Source organism: Ochotona princeps, chromosome 5 (assembly GCF_030435755.1).
Source record: "Ochotona princeps isolate mOchPri1 chromosome 5, mOchPri1.hap1, whole genome shotgun sequence".
NCBI classification, from domain to species: Eukaryota; Metazoa; Chordata; class Mammalia; order Lagomorpha; family Ochotonidae; genus Ochotona; species Ochotona princeps.
In genome coordinates, this window is record NC_080836.1 from 93,945,807 (window position 1) to 93,970,779 (window position 24,973).

The 24,973-nt window shown below is 40.4% G+C and overlaps 1 protein-coding gene across 2 annotated transcripts in view; it reads right to left on the bottom strand.

Annotated features, from left to right (window-relative positions):
• The window catches only part of EPHA4 (EPH receptor A4), a 154,774-nt gene that overhangs the window by 55,060 nt on the left and 74,741 nt on the right, over nucleotides 1–24,973 (bottom strand). For both annotated transcript variants that reach the window (XM_058665065.1, XM_004576783.3), the window contains exon 5: nucleotides 7,581–7,919. In XM_058665065.1, the coding sequence (XP_058521048.1) occupies nucleotides 7,581–7,919 (339 nt within the window). The remainder of the gene's footprint in view (nucleotides 1–7,580; nucleotides 7,920–24,973) is intronic.

Here is a 24,973-nt window from a genome sequence, read left to right on the forward strand (position 1 = left end):
AAGCCATTTAATACAATTTTTTTTTCAATCCTGTGTCTAATTGGAGGTCATCTGCTTGACAATTTTGCCAGATTCCCACAGTACTCTTGATGCTGACCCTCAGCTGTGAGCAAAGCAGTAGTGGTATTTCACAAAGAAAATTCAGTGTTCACTGGGTGAGCGTTCAATGTAACGCCTGCCACCCTCACCATGTGGAGGAAATCAATGGAAATTGTTTTATTCATCACATGTTATACAAATGAGGAGAATGAATGTGTACATACTGAGATGGTGGGAAAAAAAGCAGAGGATCATGACATGAGAGATATTCTTCATACTAACGGTGAGATGTAAGATTTTCTTATCTTGATAGATTAAAATGTAAACCCAAAAAAGATCCTCCATGAGGAAGGGCGTCGGGATCCTTGTGTTCTATGTTGGAGTACCTGGGTTCCAAGTCTTGGGTAATGTGGATCCTGGGAGGCAGCAGATGATGGCTAAGGTAGCTGATTTCTTACCACCTACATGGGCATCCTGGATTGTGAACTGAGTTCCTGGCTCCTGGCTTCAGCTTGGCCCAGCAGCGGCTGTTGCAAGTATCAAGAGAACTAACCAGCGCAGTGGATGATAATGCCTTCTTTTCTCTCTTTTTCTCTTTCTCTGACTCTCAGATAAATAAATGAATACACACATTTCCCCCAGTCTTCATCTGAAGACCACATTTAAGACGCTTTCCTATTGTCTGTTCACATGATGATTCAAATGAAGGCTCTGTGTATTTGGGTGTCATGAACAGGCATTTCAATTAAGGCCTAAGAGCTCTTAATACAGGATTAGTCCTGCAGCAGGGCTTTTGGGTTTTCGTGATGTTTGAAGGAAAGAAAAACCTATTTCAAGACATCAGCAGGGGGTTAATGGAAGCTTTTGATACTTTCTCTCAATCTTTTCAGCGATGTTCAATTGCAGACAGGACTCCAGAGTGTCTTCGGCTCCTCTGAGGAGATAATAATTAATTTACCCAGTTGAAATGACAACTGGATAATTTAGAAGCCCACCTAAAGCCTTGCTAGCCTCGTACTGTTCATTTCTCATCTCAGCCCGACACTTATTTTTCAAATCTCCTGATAGCTTCTCCGGAGTGTACAAGCTGGTTGGGGTATGTTCAACGTAGGAAACACAGCAGTGAGAAATGAAATACGAATCAGAATGAGACTGTCAAGCCAATGGCAGCGAATGGATTTCCCTTCTTACAAATGAACACGTGTATATTTATGTCGGAGCAATGGGAAGGGAGTCAGGAAAAACAGTGCTCTCAGTCCTGGGTCTATAAATAAAACCTTCATTTTCTTAGAATGAAATATTTACCTTTTTTAAAAAAACTGTAGCCTAACCTTTACTTCTATGCAATAATCACTAGTAGGCTCCACAGATGGACTGTTTGTCTATCCTGCTCACTCAACCTTGAAGCTGGATAATTTACTAGATTCTCTTGCGAATTTGTTTTGTATTTTTCCTCTTTGGTAGGAACTTGTGGCACCCACCCTGAATATAAATTCATTAATCCAAAACACATGCTGCAGGTGACACCATTACAGATCTGTTAGCGTATTTTTAATTATGATCATAATTAGTAGGTATGCTTATGCATTACAATAGTAGCAATACTATTCTAAGGAAATAAAATTAGAATCATGAAATGTATTGTATGTCTTTTAAAGTACATTTCACAGATATTGTGACCTAAACCAGAAGCCTGTGGCTGGCTCAGAGGTGTTAATGAGAAAACCTCAGCTGGGATTTTCGGAAGCCCATTGTGTGCAGGTTCAGCACTGTAGTCACACAGACACTGAAAGACTCTCCAATGTTAGAGAGACTTCCACCCTAGAGATCCTCACCATTACAAACCAACAACTGAAAACATACAACAAATTTTTAGGAAAATCTCCCAATGGGATTATTGTAAAGATTTTAATACGTATGATAGAAGCAGAGTTCTACTGGCTTTTTTCATTTCGGTCTCTTTTAAATACTTAGGAGTAAGGAAAAATAGCATGGTTAGAGCTCAATGGCAAGGAGGAAATTATCTATGTTGAGGACAATCGAGAACAGACTATGTGATTGTCTAGAGAGAAAATTGGCACCAGCACCTCAGATCCACACAAAAGATTGAATGATGCACCTGTTCAACTGAACCAGAACATTCCTTGTCAAAGCGGTAAAGTGCGTGTGCATTCCACCGTCCGCTTGAACCCAGTATCATAGGGAAAAGTTTTGTGCTTCAAGAAGTCAAAGGCGTCGTTGAAATTATTCTAGTTACTTCTCTTTTACAAAGAAAACTTCTCCAAAGAAGATATCTTGACAAACCAATATCATTTGAAATCTAATATTAGCCTAAGTGTGAATCCAGCACTCGCACTGCCAGGGTGCAGCTCGCCACGGAGGACACAAGCGGTCATCATCTACTCTCTACCTGTCCTCTGACTAAGCCCCTTTCTTGTTTAGTTCCCTAGAGCAGAGGAGAGCACACTCTCTGTGAAAGGTGAGGCAGTTACACCTCGCTTTGTGGGCCTTTTACTGTGTTGCAGGTACTCAGTATCTGTCAGGAGCTAGAGAAAACATAGTATAATATGAACAAATGAAAGGGTATTAGTTATGATAAAACTGCATTTCTAGAAAGTAAATTCATTGAAAAAGGCTGAATTTCACATAAATCTTAAATGTTACAGAATTTTACTCTTTATTGATTACTTTCAACTCTTCAGAAAGTCAAAGTCATTCTTAGCGGTCTACACAATAGCAGATGGAGAACTGGATTTAGCCCCAGGTCTACAATTTCCTGACCCTTACTCTAGGGTGTTAAATAAGCAAACATATGTTTCTTTCCAATATACATGACTTTTTCAAAAAATCAAAATCATAGAAAATCCATACTTCGCTTGAGTTTAGTGTTCCTTTTTCTAATATGATTCTTAAAGTCATCAAGCTGCGCTAGCTGCTTGTCCATTTGCACACTTGAAACTCACCCTGGAGCTCATCCTGACATGGAACCACGGACACTGTCAGCACATTTTTTTCCCCAACAGCTTCATGTTCAGTCAGACCAGGCTTTATAATATCTCTCTCTTCTTCCTGCTTCTTCCAATTCTTAAGCTATGTAATAGTCCTCTTATGTGAAGCATATTCATTTCAACTAGAGGCAGAATTCTCCAGCCAGAAACTGAAGAGGTTTACCTGGGCACATTTATGAATATCTGTTTCTTATTTTATAAAATTTTTTAATTTGTAGGTTTTCCCATTTTAGTCAGAAAAAAAAAATAATTCCAGACCCCGAAAAACCCAGCTCTATCATACCTACATTATCTAACCCCATTTCTCTCAAGGCTTTCTCTTTCTCCGGCCTTACCCCTTGAAGCTTTCTTCTTCTTCTGCAAGACAGGCAGCAATTATGCCCAGTGGGGATGATGAGCCCCACTGTTCTCCATTATCCCACTCAAATAATACAATACGTCTAATTAAAAGATGGCAGAGAGAGAGAGAATGGGAACTTGTCTGTTGAGTAATACAAGACAAAGTGTCTTTTACACTTGGTTATTTTCTTTTCTGTACTCATTTTGGTTTTATTAAATTTATCACTACTTAACAAAGTGAGTTAACTGGTTTTGTTTTTAGTGTAAACAAATGTGCTAATCAACAGTATGTATCAATTATATCAGCTGCACAGTGGCGTGATAACACTTTTTTGCTGGTGTGATTTTTTTCCCTGAGTTTTTCTGAATGGTCCAATCCTAGTCTAATTCATGCTAGTCTCACATGGCGAAACCACTGGAAAAGGATTCACCAGGAGCCCAGAAAAGACCACAAAAGTTGTAGCTACCTGTCCTCCAAGAACATCAACAGCAGCATCTTGCTGTTAGCATTAAAAAAGTGCAATCGAATAAACAGGCAACCTCTCCCATGTTAAGCCACAATCTAGCCCAAGGATAGACTTGCTGTCTATCAAACTCTGATATGAAGGTACTGCTATGAGGCCAAGAGATCAAATTTTCAAACTTTATTATTATTTTTTTTAAGATTCACTTTATTTTTATTGGAAAGGAGGAGAGACAAAGATCATCTGTCTGTTGATTCATTCCCCAAGGGGCTGCAACAGCCCAAGACTGTGCTGATCTGAAGCCAGGAGCCCATATGCTCTTCTGGGTTCCCACATGGGTACAGGGTCCCAAAGCTTTGGGCCATCCTTAATTACTTTTCTAGGCCACAAGGAGGGAGCTGGATGGGAAGCGGGCTGCTGGGATTAGAAATGGCACCCATATGGGATCCCGGGGTGTGCAAGGTGAGGACTTTAACCACTATGCTATCATGCCAGGCCCAGGAAATAAAACTTAAAGCAAAGAAACAAGTAAAATTTGGGATACAATGGTTCCAATAACCATAAGGACAGACAGACACATTCACACCATGTTGTTCAGTTAAAATAATCAAACCCTAGATAACCTCACATCTTGCAGTACAGATGTATATATAGTTCTGTGTTAGAAATAGGAAAAAAGACCAGTTGAATTTATGAATGCTATCATCTGTGCTATTAGCTAATATTTTTTAAGGAAAGCAACTTTGTACGTTCAGGCATAGAATCCTTCTTAGTTCCCAGTACTGGTTCCTACATTAGCAGGATGACTCACTTCACTTATGTTGAGCTGTTGTTTAACTGCCAAATTCTCAAAGGTAGTGAGAATCAGGAAAGAAAGAAAGAAAGAAAGAAAGAAAGAAAGAAAGAAAGAAAGAAAGAAAGAAAGAAAGGAAGGAAGAAAGGAAGGAAGGGAAGGAAGGAAGGAAGGAAGGAAGGAAGGAAGGAAGGAAGGAAGGAAGGGAGAAGGAAGGAAGGAAAGAAGGAAGGAAGGAAGGAAAAATAGGGCAATAGGGCAGGTTTTGTGCATTTGGTGTGGTTTGGTTCAGTTTGGTTGACCCATCATTGATGAGACAAAGAACATAGCAAAGACAGATGCCACTAAACTTTGTGGCATCCAGGTGCTAAATTCCAAGCATTCATTAATTGTATGCTTTTCTTAGGGAGCGAGACAAGATTGCTTATAGTGATCCTTACGGAATTGAGTTTAATGAAACAGAGGAATAGCTGCAATGAGAATATAATGGTATGTAAATATTCTTGGGGCAGCCCTGATAGAATTTATAGCAGCTACCTACACCCAGAACTTTGGCCTGTGTTATTAATCTGCACTACCATGAAGAGAGGGTTTGTTAATCAAGGACAAACTATCCCAATGATTTTGAATGAGCAAACTTCAAATTATGGTAGGACAATGAGACAGGGTTTTGTGCACTTACATTATTTTCTACCAAGAGAAAATAGGTGGTCTCTTTACTGAAAGATTTATTTTTAATTTTGAACAGCTTCCCAGCACTAGCCTTCACAAAATTAAAATAAGAAGCTGGAATTTGCTTGTATTCAGCAAACATCTTGGCAAGACTTGTTGCTGTGGCAGAAAAAAACTTCATTGGATCAGAGGAATCCACTGTCCATTTTTCCTCCTAGATCTGAAAGTATTACACCTATATTTTAAATAAGATTGACTTTTTCTCCCCTTCTAGTAATGTATTTTGAATCTTAAGAATTTCTCTTAGAGCTTTGAGTGCCTTTTGACCTGGAAGGCATTGAAATAATCCCTTGGCTTGTATTGTTATGTATACAGAGTAACATAAATTTTGGGGAGCCCAGTTTCTTCTTGGCATGCTTCTCTCAGCTTCTATCAGCCAAGTAGAACAACTTCACCTTGTGTTGTTGAGGCCTCTGAAGGTCCATTTCTAATTTTAATTTGGAAAAACAAAGAACATGATGTAGTGATGGGTTTAGGCACAGCCAAAAACGTGGAAGGGGACTGAACATAGACAAATTCACTGAGTCGTTAAACCAGATTTGCCAGGAGTGTGATGCTTCTCTGGCTACTTCTAATTCAGGGGCACCTATGTACATGCACAGGATCTGTGTGGAATGATTTCATTGCTTTCTTTCAAAAAAGAATTAATAAGAAGTTGGAACTCACAGCATACTTATGATGTAACCATACTCTTGCCCCATTCTAGTCTTGTAGAAAAAAAAATCAAGGATCACTCTCCCGATTTGTTCACACCACTTATTTTAAAACACTGTTGACACTTGCATAACTGGAGACACATTCCAGTAAGATTTTCTGTTTTAGTCACTGTTCAAAATCTTTCCCCAAGTTTGAACCTTTTATTTACTCTAGAACTTAGGAAAAATGAAAAAATAATGGTTTTGGATTGGAACACTGGAGTAATTTTCACCACAGGATCAATTAGTGCAGATATGTTACTCAAGTATGGAGTGCACTTATGAAATGTTCATTTAAGAGAAAGTGTAGCAAACAGTAATAGGATTCTTGGCAGTTCATAGAACCCTTTTCTGGCAATGTGTGCTGCTCTTGAGAGCTTTATAAGAGGTTAAACCACAGTTTTTCTTTCCTGCCGCTAACTCTCCAGAAATAATAGGAAGTCAGTGATGGAAAATAAATGGACGTGGGGAAACTCCTTCAGGAAAGGACTACAGATTTGTTGCTCAGGGGTCAAAACATAAATAACTGGATTTTGAAAACATTTGGTATTCAAGAATCAGTTCAGCAAATAACTCAACAGAAACTTTTTTTTTAACCCAACTGGATTACAAGGAAATGATGCTAGAAATGGGAGACAGGAGGGGATCTTCAAAATATTCGTGGAATTGAATGAAATTAAAAAACGTATGCATGCTTTCAGAATTATCTGCACCAAAACAGAGACAGACCAGAGGAAGAATCTGATCGTTCACTCCCCAAATGCCTGCAACAGCTCTGGGCTGGGATCAAAATAGGACTGGGAAACTCACATCAATATTTCAACCAGCATTTCAATGAATAGGCTAAACGTCACTTGCATAAGCTTATCTTTGATACCAGAGTACCCTCATAACAATTGCTTCTTTGTCACCAAATCAATGATGGATTGTACTATGAAAATGGCTGAAAAACTGGTGCATAACTTAGGACAAACCTTCTTAACCATACATTCATAAAGAAACCCTACTATGCAGTATAGAGATTATTCATATGATTTTATGTTAAAGGACAAGGGAAAAGCTATTGTTGCTATTGCTTTTGGTAGAAAAAACAACAAATGCCAAGATATATCTCTGTATAATTTTTAAAAAGTCCACTTTGCAATTATATGTCACCTGTAAATGCTCTAATGCCTAATGATAGGCTTATGATCAAGATGTTCACAATGACTCTTTCACAAAAGAAGCAGAGCATTGAGTGATTCTGCTCACAAGAGCACCATCGCCTTTCAATCACACACCACCTCATCTGTCACTCTGCTACTATCTACAACAAGGTACACTATTCAGTTACTATTCAAAAAATTATTTTCTGAATCAATAAACTTACTTCTAAGTATATACTGCATGATAACGAGGTTTATCATTGGTTCTACTTTTACTGTGATACAATGTTGATATCATCCAAGAGCTTCACTGTGTCCTTTTCTTCATTACACATTCAGAGGATAGTTTAAGATTTCATTCCTACCTGCTTGGTTGGTTGTCACCGTGACAGAAACAGATTGGTCTGGGCTAGGGTTATATTTAGACACGCCATTCACAGCCCAGATTTCAAACGTGTAGTTGGTATGAGCCAAAAGATCAGTGATGGAGACTTTGGTCGTCTTCAGGCCATTCTGCTGGGGTGTATAATGGACCCCACTTCCACAGGGTCGGCACTTGCTGGGGTCGCCAGCTCCACATTTCTTGCACACCACATTGTAGGAGATATCCTGACGACCACCTGTATGCTGAGGACTGCTCCATTCCAAGTTCACGGATGTCTCATTTACATTCGAAATGAGATTGAGAGGAGCAGATGGTGGGCCTGGAGAAAGAAAAAAAGATACCATCACACCAAGAATTGACATATCATTTCTGGATCACTAAACATTTGTATCACTGTGTATGGTTTTAGGAAGTAAGGGCCATTTGTCAAAGAATGCAAAAAGCAAATCAAACCAGATAAAAGATCTTTTAAAAGAACAATATGAAAGAAGGCTGTAGTGAGTGCCATTCTCATGCTATGTAAATAAACATAACATCAATTGCCGCTCTGAGATACGAAGCAACATAGTAAACGGGCTCCATGCCCAGACTTTCCTTTTCAATTGGCAGGAAGATAGCATAACTTATCTAGTCTCCATCTTCTTAAAAAAAAAATGGGTATAGGAATGTGATAGTTGTTCCCAGAGATGTTGTGGAACTCTGATAAATTAATAGTTATATGTCATTTTTAGAGACAAATTATGATCCCCACGTACAGCACATTATCAAATGCAAATCAAATCAACAGAAAGGCACAGATATGACTCTACAGATCTACATAGCAGCTGAGAGCTCATGGTTAGTTAGTAGGAACTAGTTGAACTTGTCTATAGAGATGTCAAAGATACAGCTGTTAGAGATCTCAGCAGCAAGTAGGGACTGCTCAAGGTACCATTCCCTCCTCCTGCTCATTAACTGGGCAGGGCTGCACAAAGTTGTTTAAGAGAATAGTCATTGGGAGACTCGCAAGATGGCCGACATAGGAGGAAGACTGTGAGAGAGCTCACAGACAGAGAGGGCTAGAACGCGACAAAAGCGTAAGTGGAGCAGCATAGAACTACAGGGAGAAGAATGTGAAGTTCCCTGGGCAGTGTGGAACCAAAAAAATACACACAACTTGGAAGAGCAACCAGGGAAAAACAAAACAAAACAAAGGGCAGGGAAGACGACTTTCCGCTCCTGACCTGCTGAGTCACCTTTGAGTGCAGACGCTGAAAGCCGCAGACCGACCCGCAGACCGACCCGCAGACCTACGCGCAGAAGCTGTGGCCGTGAGGACCGGCGGTGATTGGGACCCTCTGGCATCTGCTCACCCTGGTCACCAGGACCCGCCAGGACCTGCGCCCGCTGCGGACACCAGGACCCTGAGTCATCGGGAAGCACCAGCATCCACCCACCCTGGTCGCCAAGCCCCGCCGGGACCTGCACCAGCCGCAGCCTCCAGGTTCCAGCCGCAGCCTCCAGGTTCCAGCCGCTTGCACCCGCCGGGACCAGCAACGGACGCAGTAGCCGGGAGACGCACCCGCGGCTAGGGTTCCCAAAAGAGGAAGAGGCAGACTACAAGAACCTGAGGTTTGAGTGAGTTGGGTGGGGACAGTGGTGAGTTGGAGGCTTCGGGAGTTGGCCCCCCAGGGGCATGCACAGAGCCTGAACACAATTGGTGCTTGTCTCCCCGCCCCTCCCCCCCAGACTCCAGCGTCTAGAGACACAGGGCGAGTGCCTTGAAACTGCCAAAACAGTGTCTGGGATAAAGGCAAAAGGCACACTGAATACTCCCCCATGCCTTTGCGGTCTGGCACTCAGCTGGGCGGTGCTATCCCACAGGAACCCAAGCACGCCTCTGGGCTGGGCAGTCCCGTGCTAGCGCTGGGGCGGTCGGTCCCCTGCAAGCGCTGGGGTGGGCGGGCCTGTGCAGGAGGCGCTTCCAGAGAGCACCTGGAACACCCCACGCCCTATAGTCCCGTGCTTGGCAGACAAACCAGGAGAGCACTGCGGACCCGTGTGCAGGATGCGTTCCCAGAGAGCACCTGGAACCTCCACGCCCTGCAGTCCCTGGCACTGGGGACACACCGAGAAAGCACCTAGAATCCTCCGAGCCCTGTGATCCCGCGCACAGGGGGCGCACACAGAGAGTGCCTTCACTCCCCCACGCCCTGTGGTAGCATACCTGTAGGGGACGAGCTGAGAGTGCGCTTTGAATCCGCTGGGCCCTGGAAGTGGCGCCCTGAGGTCCAGTGTTCTGGAGACGCACCAAAAGTGCCTTGAAAATTCCCACACCCTGCTACTCCACGCCTGCAGACTCCGATCTCTACAGGATAGTGCTTGGAGACCCCTCAGCACACTGGTGCCTAGGTCTCTCAAAAAAGAAACACTAACACAATGGGAAGAAATACCAGAAAAGGTAATGATCCAGATGAGAGTGCCAACACCCTACCAATAAAGGATCAAAAGCCAATGTCTATTTCGGAGATGCGAGATGAAGACATAGAAGATCTACCAGACAAGGAATTCAAAAAAAAATAATGTTAAAATATGTCAGAGACAATGAGAAGAATTGGGAGGACTTCAAGGAATTCAAGAACCACATAGCCTCAGAAATACAGCAAATGAAAAGTAAAATCCTTGACTTAGAGCACAAAATTGAGAGCCTAACCAACAGAACAAATACAGCAGAAGAGAGGATCTCTGAAACGGAAGACACACAAAACGAACATACCCAGTTCATTAAACAGCTGGAGACAAGTCTGAACAAAGCAATAAGACCATACAAGAAATGAAAGACAACCTCAGAAAATCAAATATTAGGATTATTGGCCTTCCTGAAGGAGCGGAAAAAGAGTCAGGAATGCAAATGGTGCTCGACGAAATTATACAGGAAAACTTTCAAAACACTTGGAACATGAACCCAGCCCAAATCCAGGACGGTCAGAGGACTCCCAGCAGATATGACCCAAAGCGATCTTCACCCAGACATATGGTGCTCAAGTTCCACTCCAACGAAGACAAAGAAAGAATCCTAAGACAAGTACGAAGCAGAGAAAAGATCACATACTTGGGAAAACCAATCAGGATCACTGCTTACTTCTCTGAAGAGACTTTACAAGCAAGAAGAGAATGGACAAAGATCTTCCAAATCCTGAATCAGAACAACTGTCAACCAAGAATATTGCACCCAGCAAAGATCTCATTCGTATTTGAGAACGAAATCAAATACTTTCACAGCAAAGAGAAATTAGAAGAATATGCCAGCACAAAACCAGCTCTACAAAATCTCCTTAGAAATGCACTAAATCCAGAAAAAAAGGAGGCGAATCATAAGCAAAGATGGCAAACAGGAAGATCTCCCCACTAAAGTCCACACAAGGAAGGGCACAGATATCAACACCCACAAAAACAAGTATAGCAGGGCAAAATCATAACCTCTCAATTTTAACTCTTAACACAAATGGCCTGAACTCACCAATCAAAAGGCATAGATTAACAGAATGGATTATCAAACAGCACCCAACTATCTGTTGCCTACAAGAGACACATAACCAGAAGAGATTCGAAGAAGCTGAAAGTGAAAGGTTGGAAACAGATATTTCATGCCAATGGACGAGAAAAAAAGGCTGGGGTAGCTGTCTTAATTTCAGATGATGTGCACTTCAATCTGACACACATCAAAAAGGACAGGGAAGGACATTATATATTGGTGAAGGGACTGATCCATCAGGAAGTAATTACCATTGTGAACATATATGCACCAAATTCAAACGCACCTAGCTACGTGAAGCAATTACTCACGGACTTAAGGGGAGACATAGATATGCACACAATAATAGTGGGTGATCTTAACACCCCACTAACAACAATAGACAGATCAACAAAACAAAAACTCAACAAAGAAACAACAGAGCTCATACAAACAATAGAACAACTGGACTTGGTTGACATTTATAGAATTTTTTACCCTAAGGCCACAGATTATACATTTTTTTCAGCAGTGCATGGCACCTTCTCCAGGATCGACCACATGATAGGACACAAAGCAAACCTAAATAACTTCAAAAAGATAGGAATCATACCATGTACCCTCTCAGACCACCACGGAATGAAGCTGGAAATCAGCAATTCAAAATGCCCCAGGAAATACAGAAACTCTTGGAGGCTGAACAATATGCTATTAAACGAACAATGGATCAGAGAAGAAATTAAAGATGAGATCAAAAAATTTATGGAAACAAATGAAAACTCTGACACAACATTCCAAAATTTGTGCGACACTGCCAAAGCAGTGCTATGGGGTAAACTCATCGCAATTGGAGGTCATGTCAAGGCCCAAGAAAGGCACCAAATACAGGAACCAAACACACACCTCCAGGAATTGGAAAAACAACAGCAGAAGAGCCCCACACACAATAGGAAACAAGAAATCATCAAAACAAGGGAGGAAATCAACCAGATAGAAATTTAAAAAAAAAAAACCATACACAAAATCAATGAATCAAAAAGCTGGTTTTTTGAGAAGATAAACAAGATAGACACCCCACTGGCCAGACTGACAAAGAAAAAACAAGAGAAGGCAAGAATTAACAGCATCAAAGATGAAAAAGGCAACATAACAACAGACACCGCATCCATTAAGGCCATAATTAGAAATTACTACAAAGCACTGTACTCCAACAAATCAGAATATCACCAAGAAATGGAAAAGTTCTTAGACTTGTACCACCTGCCAAAACTTAGCCCAGAGGCAACAAACGACCTGAACAAACCCATAACTGAAGTAGAGATTGAATCAGTGATTAAAGACCTCCCAACAAAGAAAAGCCCAGGCCCAGACGGCTTCACTACAAAACATTCCGAACAGAACTGACCCCAATCCTCTACAAACTCTTCAAAACAATAGAAAAAGAGGCAACCCTTCCAAACTCATTCTATGAAGCCAACATTACCTTAATCCCAAAACCAGACAGAGAACTAACAGAGAAAGAAAACTACAGACCTATCTCTTTGATGAACATTGATGCTAAGATTCTCAACAAAATCCTAGCCAACAGAATTCAAAAACACATCAGACAGATCGTTCATCCAGATCAAGTAGGATTCATCCCTGGAATGCAGGGATGGTTCAACATTCGGAAATCCATAAATCTGATACACCACATCCAAAAACTGAAAAACAAGAATCACATGATAGTATCAATAGATGCAGAAAAAGCTTTCGACAAAATCCAACACCACTTCCTACTAAAAACCCTAAGCAAGGTAGGCATAGATGGAAAAATCCACAACATAATTAAAGCCATATATGAAAAACCCAACGCCAGCATCATACTGAATGGAGAAAAGCTGGAACCCTTCCCACTGAGATCTGGAACAAGACAGGGATGTCCACTTTCTCCACTACTATTCAACATAGTCCTAGAGGTACTCGCTGAGGCCATAAGACAAGAAAAAGAAATCAGAGGAATCCAAATGGGAAACGAAGAAGTCAAACTCTCACTATATGCAGATGATATGATTCTTTATGTAGAAGAGCCAAGAGACTCAATACAGAGACTGCTAGAACTTGTACGAGAGTTTGGTAGAGTGGCAGGGTACAAAATTAATGAACAAAAATCAACAGCCATAGTGTATGCGAACAGCCCCAAGATGGAAAAAGACTTAACCAGCAAGATACCATTCAAAATAACAGAGAAAAGTATGAAATATCTGGGAATAAATCTAACCAAAAATGTAGGAGACTTATTTGAAGAAAACTACAAACTACTTAAAAAAGAAATTGAACAAGACCTCAAAAGATGGAGTAACATCCCATGTTCCTGGATAGGTAAAATCAATATCATTAAAATGTCTATACTGCCAAAAGCAATATATACATTCAACGCAATCCCAATCAAATTGCTCAAAACATTCTTCATGGAACTGGAAACAATGATCCAAAGGTTCATCTGGAAGCACAAAAAACCACGGATAGCTAGAACCATCCTGAAGAACAGGAAGTTAGCAGGGGGAATCACAGTTCCGGACCTCTGGACATACTATAGGGCAGTGGTTATCAAAACAGCGTGGTACTGACACAAAGATAGAGAGGAAGATCAATGGAGCAGAATAGAAACACCAGAAGGAAACCCACACAGATACAGCCAAATAATCTTTGACAAAAAGACAAACGACAATCCAGGCAAATGGGAAGGTCTGTTCAATAAATGCTGTTGGGACAACTGGTTAATAGCCTGCAGAAACAAAAAAATAGATCCACATCTCTCACCATACACTAAGATCGAATCTAAATGGATAACAGATCTAAACCTACATCCAGAAACCTTCAAACTTTTGGAAGAAAATGTTGGAAACACACTGGAACACTTAGGGGTAGGCCCTCACTTCCTAAAAAAGACTCCAAATGCAGTAGAAATCAAGACCAAAATAAACAATTGGGACCTCATCAAACTAAGAAGCTTCTGTACAGCTAGAGAAACAATCAACAAAGTAAAAAGGCAACCCACAGAATGGGAGAAGATCTTCGCACACGACATAGGTGATAGAGGGCTGATCTCCAGAATATACAAAGAGCTACAAAACAACCAAAATGTCAAAACAAACAAGCCACTCAAGAAATGGGCACGGGAAATGGGCAAACACTTCACAAAGGAACAAACCCAAATGGCAAATAAACATATGAAAAAATGCTCAAGTTCCCTGGCAATAAGGGAAATCCAAATTAAAACATCAATGAGGTACCACCTGACGCCAGTAAGACTGGCCCACATGAATAAAAGCACCAACAACACTTGTTGGCGATGTTGCGGGGAAAAGGGATCCCTACTCCACTGCTGGTGGGGCTGCAGGCTGGTAAGCCTCTATGGAAATCAGTATGGAGAATATTCAAACAACTCAAATTCAACATACCGTATGATCCAGCAATAGCACTCCTAGGAATATATCCAGAACAATTGTTTTATGAGAAACCAACATGCACTCCTATGCTCATAGCAGCACAATCAGTAATTGCAAAAACATGGAAGCAACCAAAATGCCCATCAACAGAGGATTGGATAAGAAAGCTATGGTTCATCTACTCCATGGAATACTACTCAGCTATTAAAAAAAACAAAATGCAGTTCTTTGTGGCCAAATGGGCCAAACTGGAAACCATAATGCTAAGGGAAATGAGCCAATCCCAAAAGGTTAAATACATATGTTTGCCTTAATTTAAGATGATATGATGTTATGTATAACATGTTATGTTTTGAATGTTATATGTTGTATATAAACTAAAATTGAAGTATAGGTGAGGTGGTCACAGAAGGTGGCTGGGAACTCGCATTTATCTTTAACATATCGGTTACTCATTACTATGTCAATTAATTCCATAATTATGTAAATTTTTGCTGATGGTATGTTGGAGCTTTCAATTGACTGGGATGATACTCTGCTGGCTCTGTCTTCAGACCAGAGAGGGTATACCTAAGAAGCCGTTGAACTTGACTGGATAATAAGATGTTGGACTCTATGTTTGGTATACGCTTGCAATGGGGGAATCTCAACTGAACTTGAGCTGTGGTTATGCAACAAGGTGGAGGAATCCACCATGGTGGGAGGGTTTGGGGAGGGGTGGGGAGAACCCAAGTACCTATGAAACTGTGTCACATAATACAATGTAATTAATGAGGTTAAATAATAAATAATTAAAAAAAAAAAGAGAATAGTCATTCCCATCAACATCAAAGAACTTCTGAAATATGAGTGGTGGCCATTGCTGTTACAAAGGAGAATAACCAATTATAAACCACATAATAGTTTAAAAATAATGACAAAAATATAGATGACGATAAACTTTTTGCTTTTGTTGTAGATTAGTCTTTTTGTGCCGATAAGGGTTGACACAAACTGTTACTAGACAGGAGAGGGATGCAGCGAAAATGGACAGGAAGTGCTGTTGATCTGAGCCAGTTCTAAAGATTCAAAAGTTCGTATCACACTCACATGAAAATATGTATTGGCTATGAGAGTCGGAAAACTCTGCTTGTTGCCCATTTTGTTGTGCCAGAAGGAAGAGCCAAATGAAGTTTTAATGAAAACCTGAGGTTTCTTGATTACTGTATCTTTACTGCTGCTAATGTTTTTGGAATGACTGTCTTGAAGGAAATGTATATGTGTTCCTCAGGAAAAGGAAGTTAGCTGAAGGCCTGTATGAACTTGGGAAAGTGTGACCTGGTGCAACAGAGTGCATTTCCAAAGCAGACATTGAGAAGGAACAGGAAGAAGCAACCATTGATTGAATAGTCATGCTCAAAATCTGTTGCTTAGCTTACAGCAAGAGAACAGATTTTGGTGGCACAATTTTAATAAGGAATATCTTATTAAAGGAATTGCCTCCTTTCCTCTTATATAGCTTCATTACAGATTAGACATTAACAAGGGAAACCAGCCTTTCCAATGTACTCTTGGGTCTGATTACCCGCAATTACTACTCTTCCCACCCTATAAAGGTTAAGGGAGAAATCTTTCACTTTTTAAAATTTCATTTATTTTTATTAGAAAAGCAGGTACAGAAAGGAGAGACAGAAAGATTTTATACTTCTCCCATATGGGTGTAGGGTCCCAAGGCTTTGGGCCATTCTTCACTGCTTTCCCAGGTCACAAACGGGGAGCTGGATGAGATGTGGAACATCCAGGACACAAACTGGCACCCATATGGGATCCTTGCAAATGCAAGGTGAGGACTTAGCCACTAGGCTATCATGCAGAACCTCCAAAATCTTTATTTTTTTCAGAAAGTGTTTTGACATTTGTATTAAATGTCAGGTTAGAGGTGAGTGTTGTGGCGCAGTGGATTAAGCAGCTGCTTGGGATGTTTTTCTCTCGATATCAAAGTGCCTAGGGTCAAGTGTTGTCTCTGCTTCCAATCTAGCTTGCTGCTAATATACCTGGGAGGCATCAAATGATGGCCCAAGTAATTGGTTCCAGCAACTTACACAGCATTCATGGAAAGTTCCTGGCTCCTGGCTCCAGCCTGGCCTAGCCTTACTTGCTGTAGGCATTTGGTGATTCAGGAAGTATATAGAAGATCTATTTGACTCTATCTTTCTTTCTTTCTCTTTTCTTTCTCTCTCTCAGTTCTCCCTCTCTCCATCTCTGTTAGTTTGCCTTTCAAATAAACCAATAAAAACTTTTTAGTAGGCAGTAGGATACCTTCACAAAAAGTTTTCAGAAAGACAACACAAATGTCCGTTTAGATTTAAAAATTGTATTTATGATCCTTGGCCCAGTGACTGAAATACAATATGGAAAAATAATTGGTTTTGGAGAAAATAATGGAATTATAGAAATCACAGAAAGTAAAAGCCAGATCAGAAGATAAAGATCACTTGGCTAAATGCCCTCATTTTAAAGATGAGGAAATTGAGATTCAAAAAGCAGATCAGATAACACTGAAAGTTCATGCAGTCTAATTAGTTGTACATCTTGAGTAAAATCCAAAAGTACTGTCTCCTGTTTTGGAGTTATTTCTATTCCGCCAAGTAAAAGTACAACAGCAAAATCAAAAGTCTGACTGAATTTGGAGAGGTAAAGGTAAGAGAAGAGACTGAGAGACTGTGCGTCTCTTCAACCCTGAATGAATCCTGTAACGCTACCACCACACTGGAACCCGTTACCAGTGTGCAGTGGAAGTGCCTGTGGTGTGGTTGGGTTTATAAAATGGGTCAACCACCAGCTCTCATCTTGCTCTGACTTCCAGGGTTAAAGAAGAGTAACTCAGAAATCCATTAACCTCCTCGCCAAGGTTCCTGGTCCACTTTCACATGGGAAAATGTGACACAATGAATCAAGCACTGCAGAAGCAGAAAGTCAGCAATTAGTATGTAGGACGGGGCATGGCCGTGTCTGAACAGAGGAGAAATGGAGCAGAAAACCCAACGGTCACAGTACTAGGAGATATAACGCTACCACGTGGAAAAGAAACACAAAGATGCTGCAGGAACTGAAAAGAGAGAGCTGGCAGAAAGCAAGTGCTCCCTGGAACAGCCTGCTTCCCTTCCCAGGGATTCTCAAAGTCTCCATGAGATGCTCATGGTCATGGAGAGAACTAGGCAAATCCAGGTTCAACACTGCCACCATGAAAGGTTTGGTGAATAATATTGTGTGTAGTTTATAATTTGCTTTTATAGGAAACAATTGGTGTACGTCGATGGAGCAGCAACCTAGAAACTGGACTATTACGACAGGAGAGGGAGAAAACATAATTGCAACCACTGGATTTTAACATTAGGCTGCAAAGATCTGGGAAAGGATGCAAGCTTTACAGACTAAATCATAAAGGTGTCTTTGTTATGGTTTCAAGATGGTGTGTATTTTTTAAAATGCTCTTGGGAATTAAAAGATGATAGACATGTAACAATATGTTTCCCAGTTATAGGGAGGGGACATTTCTTCCTGAGAAAAGAAAGCATTCTCTTTCCAAGACACTGGAAAAATCATATGGACTTCAATACAATGGAAGTCAATCTGTGCACAATTATATGAAACAGCAGCACCTTCAATCAATTACTTAGCTGAGCCAGCTAGAAAGAAAACAGGCGTTTGGAGAAACGGATTCTCTTTCAGGAAGGAAATGAAATGCACCTACAAGGAGACAAACTTAAATTATTGAAATTATTTTCTCTCCATTTATGTAAGTATAGTTTCTGAATATTTAGGAGTAATTAAATTTCTGACACAGTGATTTCATTTTTCAAACAGAAATGTATTTCTCTAGAAGTATGTCTCCAATTACAAACATAGTTAACCTCAACATCTATTGGTTCTGTTCTCACAGATTCAATCACCTACAAATAGAAAATATCTGAGGGAAAAAAACTGCACATAATTCGGCACAGTGGTTTAAGCTGCTGTGTGCAACACCAGAATCTGTGTTGGAGTGCAGGGTTCAGGTCTGGCTGTTCCACTTCCCATCCCAGTCCTTGTTAAACTGCTTAGGAGGGCAGCTAATGATAATTAGGTATGGGAATTCAGGGTAGAGTTCTATCTTGGCTTCAACCTTGTCCGTGTCCATTCATTGAAACCATCCCTGGACATTGTGCAGACAAACCTACAGAAAATATCGTGGGCTATTACAGCAACGAGGAATAGCAGTGCAACTATTTTCTAGTCACTATGCTATGCACACATTGAAATCACATAGCCTGAGGGCCGCTATGAATAGCAAGCTTTTACACTTTTCAAAAATACCCACTACCAGCTTTACCACAGGGCTAGCAGTAAGTCCAACTTACAGTGTTGTTCCACATTTCAGCTCCTTACTTCTATGCCCCACTTTGTAAGTGGGTAAGGTATGTTCCTAATCTGTGCCTTCTATCATCAAATGAGGGGATTCTCAAGAGAATCGCTGTCTTCACCATTTTCCAGTGTCGCTTACTGTTCCTAGTTTCCAGTAGGCTGAATAAATGTTTGGTGAGTCAGTGAACGAGTGGGTGAGTGGTTGGACACCTAACCGAGCCCTTAATATACCTCATGCCCACCTACCTGCAGTGTGAGGAAACGTGAGATTAGTCCCAGCACCTCCGAGCCAAACCTCTGCTACTAGTAATCTTTTCACAGTGATTCACTGACATTAAGCCTTTAACGGAGTATATCACTATAACTCAAGTTTCCATTTTCTGTAATTAGAGAATTCTTTGGAAAAAGTAAGAAAAACCGTAAACTATTAGTGGTTATTTTTGTTGAGAGAGATTGTAGAATCATCCATGGGTTTAAAAAACATTGATTGAACATCTCAAGGTTGTCATATGCTCTACATGAGAGGAGAGAAAACAGTATTGTGACTCATTTTAATACTTTACTATTAGAATCCCAAGTAGCTAGATGCAGTGGTTGGGCATCTGCAGGAAAAGAACAGGCCAAAGGGAGGTTAAAAACGAGTGGTGTGTGCACTGGATGTAAGGGCAAGTGCGCTGCTCTAGCTCGCCTCTGCACCACAAAAGCAACCACTATAACTGAGAAGTTAACATGTGGCCTCTCTCAGATAAGGTTTTGACAACTTGGGGTTGGTTATTATGACTTTTCTTTCTCCATCTTGATGTCAGGTGATGATTTATTCAGGTAGAAAGTGAAGGAAAAAATTATCTCTGAAGAAAATTCGTTTCAGTATTTCCCCAATCTTTTTCCCTATAATTTTATTTTCATCATCAGAGGTAAGACTTTCATAAATTAATGAAACATTTAAATACCTTTAAGCACAAATAAATGTCCTTCCTTTACATTTTGTCAACTGTACTTGTAAGTTCCTGTGAAAATCACATAGAAGCCCCAAATATTTTCTCTTTGCATATCCTGAAAAGGGAGATAGCCTCTTAAAATTATTTTAACATTTTCACACCTGGCTCACATTTTTAGTAATATTTACTTGCACAAATAATAGTTTTACTACCTGAAACAAATGAAATACAGTAACACTTAGTTTATGAATTTTTAGAGTAGTGCTGTTATACCTTTCTTTTGTGTAAGAAGTTTTACTATCTGGCAAGACAGTACATATTTTAGGCTTAATGGGCCATATGGGTCCTAGAAAGGACAGCTCTGTCATTTTTCTTGCAAAGCAGCCACAAACAATCCCTAAATAAATGGATATGGCTACAGTCCAAGAAAACGTTCTTTACAAATAGGTAATAATTGAAATTGGCCTTCAAGACATAGCTTCCAAACTACTGCTATACAGATTTTGATGAACACAATATACCTTTTCCCAAGGAATATACATTCTGAGATCCTCATAATTTTGCACAAAATTCTAGAGACTTCCAGCATACCCTGTTCCTATTGAAAGCTTAGTCCAGGAGTCCTTGATTAGTTTACAACCATTTACAAAACTCAGGTTATACCCCTAGTGTCTAAAGCCCAATTACACGTAATTTCAATGTCTAAGGAAGGAATAAAATATGTGAAATAGTAAGGTCTATTTCTTGAGTTTCTCACTGTTCTGAAAGAAATGGGCACTGCACTTCTAGCTGTTCTGGACAAATTTAATGACCATCCATTCTTCTCCCTGGTGTGAAATGCTTTCTGCATCACCCAGTAGGTACTGGTGAAAGGCGCCCCAGGGGGTAATTAATATTTTCTAGTAGGGTGTTGTTCTGAAATCTGTCGACAGGGTCTTGACAGGGTCTTGACAGCATGAAGATCCAAAAAAACTGTAGCCAACTGATAGCTCATGCAAAAATACCATATGATATCATAAACATTATAACATGCCATATTACGTCATAAAATGAAGCCTGATCTTCCTGAAACAATTATGAAATTAACTGAAGGCCATCTAGAGGAAGCCAGTGAATGTAACATCTAAGGAGTACAGTATTCTAATCAACAAAGCTTCCAGTAACTCTGCACATCTTAACTCTTTCTCCAATATATTAGATAAAGCTTTAATTCCTTAGTATTTTAGAGAACACATTTGATGGTTTATGGTAGCCATTTACGGTAACAGAATATTTATATAATCACATGAAATCTGTGTGAGCCTTAACCAGATCATTCAAACATCATCAACGAACACCAAACTCAAAGTCATAAATGTCTCTTTAATGATCAGACTGGTATGAACTATTTTGTGGAAAGTCCAGACCAGCCTGTCTGTATCTTTTGTACTCCATCAGTCCACCCTTGCCTCCAAGTCAGAAAAATGCACTTCACTCTCATGAAAAGTAACTGGAAATTTAGCAGAAGACAGAAACTTGCTAGGATAATTGCATTTAGAAGTGGGTCGGTCAGACATGAGCTCTACTAAGGGTTACATGGCTATGAACACATGGTAGAAAGTTCCATAGAAATTTGAAAATTCAAGTTTTTGTAACAACTAAAATTAAAGTGCTACCAGATCCCAAGACCGCAGTGGGAGAGGGACAGGTTTAAAACTCAGCAAAAACTTAAAGCGTACAACTAAAATTCTTTGGAGCTTTGCCTAGAATCCTAACCTCAGACATTTACTCATACTCCTGATCCCTGAGGCCTCAGCTTCTCCTTGCTGACTGCTCCCCACACACTGACGTTATCCTGTGTCCAGCCCCACTGCATCATCTTCAGCTACTTCTTCAATTTGTTCCTTTATCTGTTCATTACTTGGATTCCCCTTACACAATAAACACCTGCAAGATAGCTGTAAGAATGGATGATGATTCTTGAGTCCTATCTGACTCTCTCATCAGAAACGCTAGTGACAGAGCACTTGTACCAACCACAAAAACTCATGAGCCAAATAGAAAAATGAAAAAAGAAAAAGCAGGTGAAAAGGCCATCCCACCCCAAACTAAAGAGAAACTTCTCAAGTCTGCCACCAAGGCAAGGAGACAGGTCAGAGAAGACGAAGTAACTGGACTCAGGATAGAGTTGCTTCCAGTGCCATGGCAGCCTTTGAATACTTAACTGACTTTTAATTACCATTTTAAAATTCAATGACTGAGCCATGAAATTAATTTTGGATGTGGAAGGCAAGATCCCCAAGAGCATGTGCAGAAACATAACTCTTGAACGATCAATTTCTTTAAGCATTACTGTCACCTCACTAAAATGCCACGGCAACCAGTGTAGTAAGACACATCTTGCCAGGAGGAAGCACCTTGGGTCTTGAGCTTCATTTCATACAGCTTCATTAATCATGTACAACGTTTGGACTGTCAATGATACTTCAGTGGAGTTAGCTGTAAAACCCTTTCACCCTTCTGATAAGTCTTTGTTGTTAATCTCACTCTAGCTGAAAGACAGGTTATAAGGCAGAGTAAACAGTTGGGATGTGTACGTTCTGACTCTGAAACAAAGCTCACGCTTCCCTCCTGACAGTTGTATATGTTGCCACCATTAATTGCTTTCTCCCGCCTCTTGCTGCTATGGGTTAGTTTACATAAAGGCTGCCGTTTGGGGACACTTCCTCAGAGATAAATGCACAGTGCATAACCTTTTATCATGGCAGTTCATGCGTTTTAACAATGAATGCAGCCAAAACTGAACTGTCCATTTTTTTAAAACAAGAAAAATTAAAAACCGAAAGAAAGTCTGAATCTTTTGGAGGCATCAATCACTTGATGCTATCATGAAAATTCCTTGTCTTCCCATAGAAGCTCTTCCTAAGATTTTGCCTTTGCTAATTTTCTGTTATTGCCGTTTCCCCAGAAGTCTTTGCAAGGCTAACAAGAGAACTGATTTCTTTATATTGAGATACCTAGTTACAGCTGAAGTACTTCATAAAAGAAATTCTCACTTAAACAGAGGAAAGCAGCATTGCTAAAGACTACGTAAAACATGACTGGGCACTTCATTTTAGAATTTACTATTCTGCACATTTATATTTCATGCAAAGCACTTTTTTGTATCTTATTTATTCACCATAAGAAAATCTGGCAGAAAATATTTATTACCCATACCAATCTGATGACCAAAAACTAAGTTACACAACCTGTTCTAATTAGTACAATCAGTAATATGCAAAAGCCCTCTCTCCAGAGCTAAATAATTCCATCTCCTTTCACAGATGAATAATTTTTAAATATAAGATAACATAGCTATGGATTCTTATTTTGCAGCAAAGCTGGTATTTCATCATTATTTTCTCAATTCACCTCGAAGATGCATTGCTCTTATCTTCCTTGTCCTTCAAGATGAAGATGCCTTTTTACTATTAATCCTTGAACGCTACCCTTGTCTTAGCCGGGCACCCTTTGTGCCTGCTGCCTCCCTTCCATGCAGAACAGCAGTTAGCAGTTTCTACTAAAGATGCTGTTCCTGGGTGGAAGATCACAGCAGGGCAAGAGTGGAGCATTTCTACCTGTGCAACGGGACTCTTCCCCCAGCTCATTTCTGAAGGGTGTTGATAGTATGTGGAGCAAGAGTCAACTATGAAAGGAAAATCAAAATGCTGATTGCAAAGAAGATACCCGGTTGTCACCCCGGGGGATCTCAGAAAACTGTATAATTGACTCTGCTTCATAGAAGCAGGCTGTGAGTAACCAGTGCATGACTTCCAGGAATAGTGACAAAAATGCCATCGAGAAATGTCAAGATTTGTCTGAAGACAGGCCACCTTTAATTATTCATGGTGATGGAAAAATCATAATAACCTGGCCAAGCAGCATGAGCAGGTAATTCAAGCCTTGTACAGGAGCATGTATTAGTGTTCTTCAAACAGCTGACTCCACAATAGACTGTTTATGTCAATAACCTGAAAAGTGGAATGAAGGGGGGAGGCAGAAAGGTAAAACAATGTATTTTAAAATTTCTAGAATTTGATAGCTGATTTTTGTGAAATATTATCAGTCTTTAAAAGTTTTGCCAGGCAAATTGTAAGTGTTCAACGTGGAGTCCAACTAGTACCTTCCAGCAAACAAAACTGGTGATCTTCTCTCCTGCATCCCTAATGACAAACAAAAACCACGCATGTCTAAGAGGTATTTCTTTGCCCACTGGTTAAAACACTGAAAAGTGATCCAAAAAGAAGAAGCAAGGGTGTAGTTTACTCACTAGCTAATACCAGATCTTGAACAACTAAGATCAAACTAAAGAAATAGTTGGGCCCGGCGGCGTGGCCTAGCGGCTAAAGTCCTCGCCTTGAACGCCCCGGGATCCCATATGGGCGCCGGTTCTAATCCCGGCAGCTCCACTTCCCATCCAGCTCCCTGCTTGTGGCCTGGGAAAGCAGTCGAGGACGGCCCAATGCATTGGGACCCTTCACCCGCATGGGAGACCTGGAAGAGGTTCCTGGTTCCCGGCTTTGGATCAGCGCGCACTGGCCTGTTGCGGCTCACTTGGGGAGTGAAACATCGGATGGAAGATCTTCCTCTCTGTATATCCGGCTTTCCAATAATAATAAAAAATTAAAAAAAAAAAAAAAAAAGAAATAGTTAAGCTAGTCAAGCTTGGAGACTGCATCTGAATCAACAGCTGTCCTTGGTTGCTTTGATGGGTTTGTACTGTCCATGGATAGTCACATTCGCTGGCTTATCAACTAACAGGCAGTGGGACCATATGTTCTGAAATAAAAATCAACCATATAATCTGGCAATAGGGATTGTGTATCTCAATTTCTGTTTTTATCCTATGACAAATGGAATGCAGTGAGAAACTTCACTACTGCATTGCAAAATTGATAGGGAACATGAAAAAACATTTCTCCTGGAAATCCTGGGTTTAAGAGTTTTCATAAAAATATGTTCATAAGAATGACTGCTTGCAAGGACAATACAAGGATTAGAAACCAATCAATATACTTGGTGCAAAATTTCATTAATGGCATTTTGGTCATCTTTAGCCTTTTTTTCTAACACTTTTACTAGCAAGTATTTTACTAAACTTAACTCA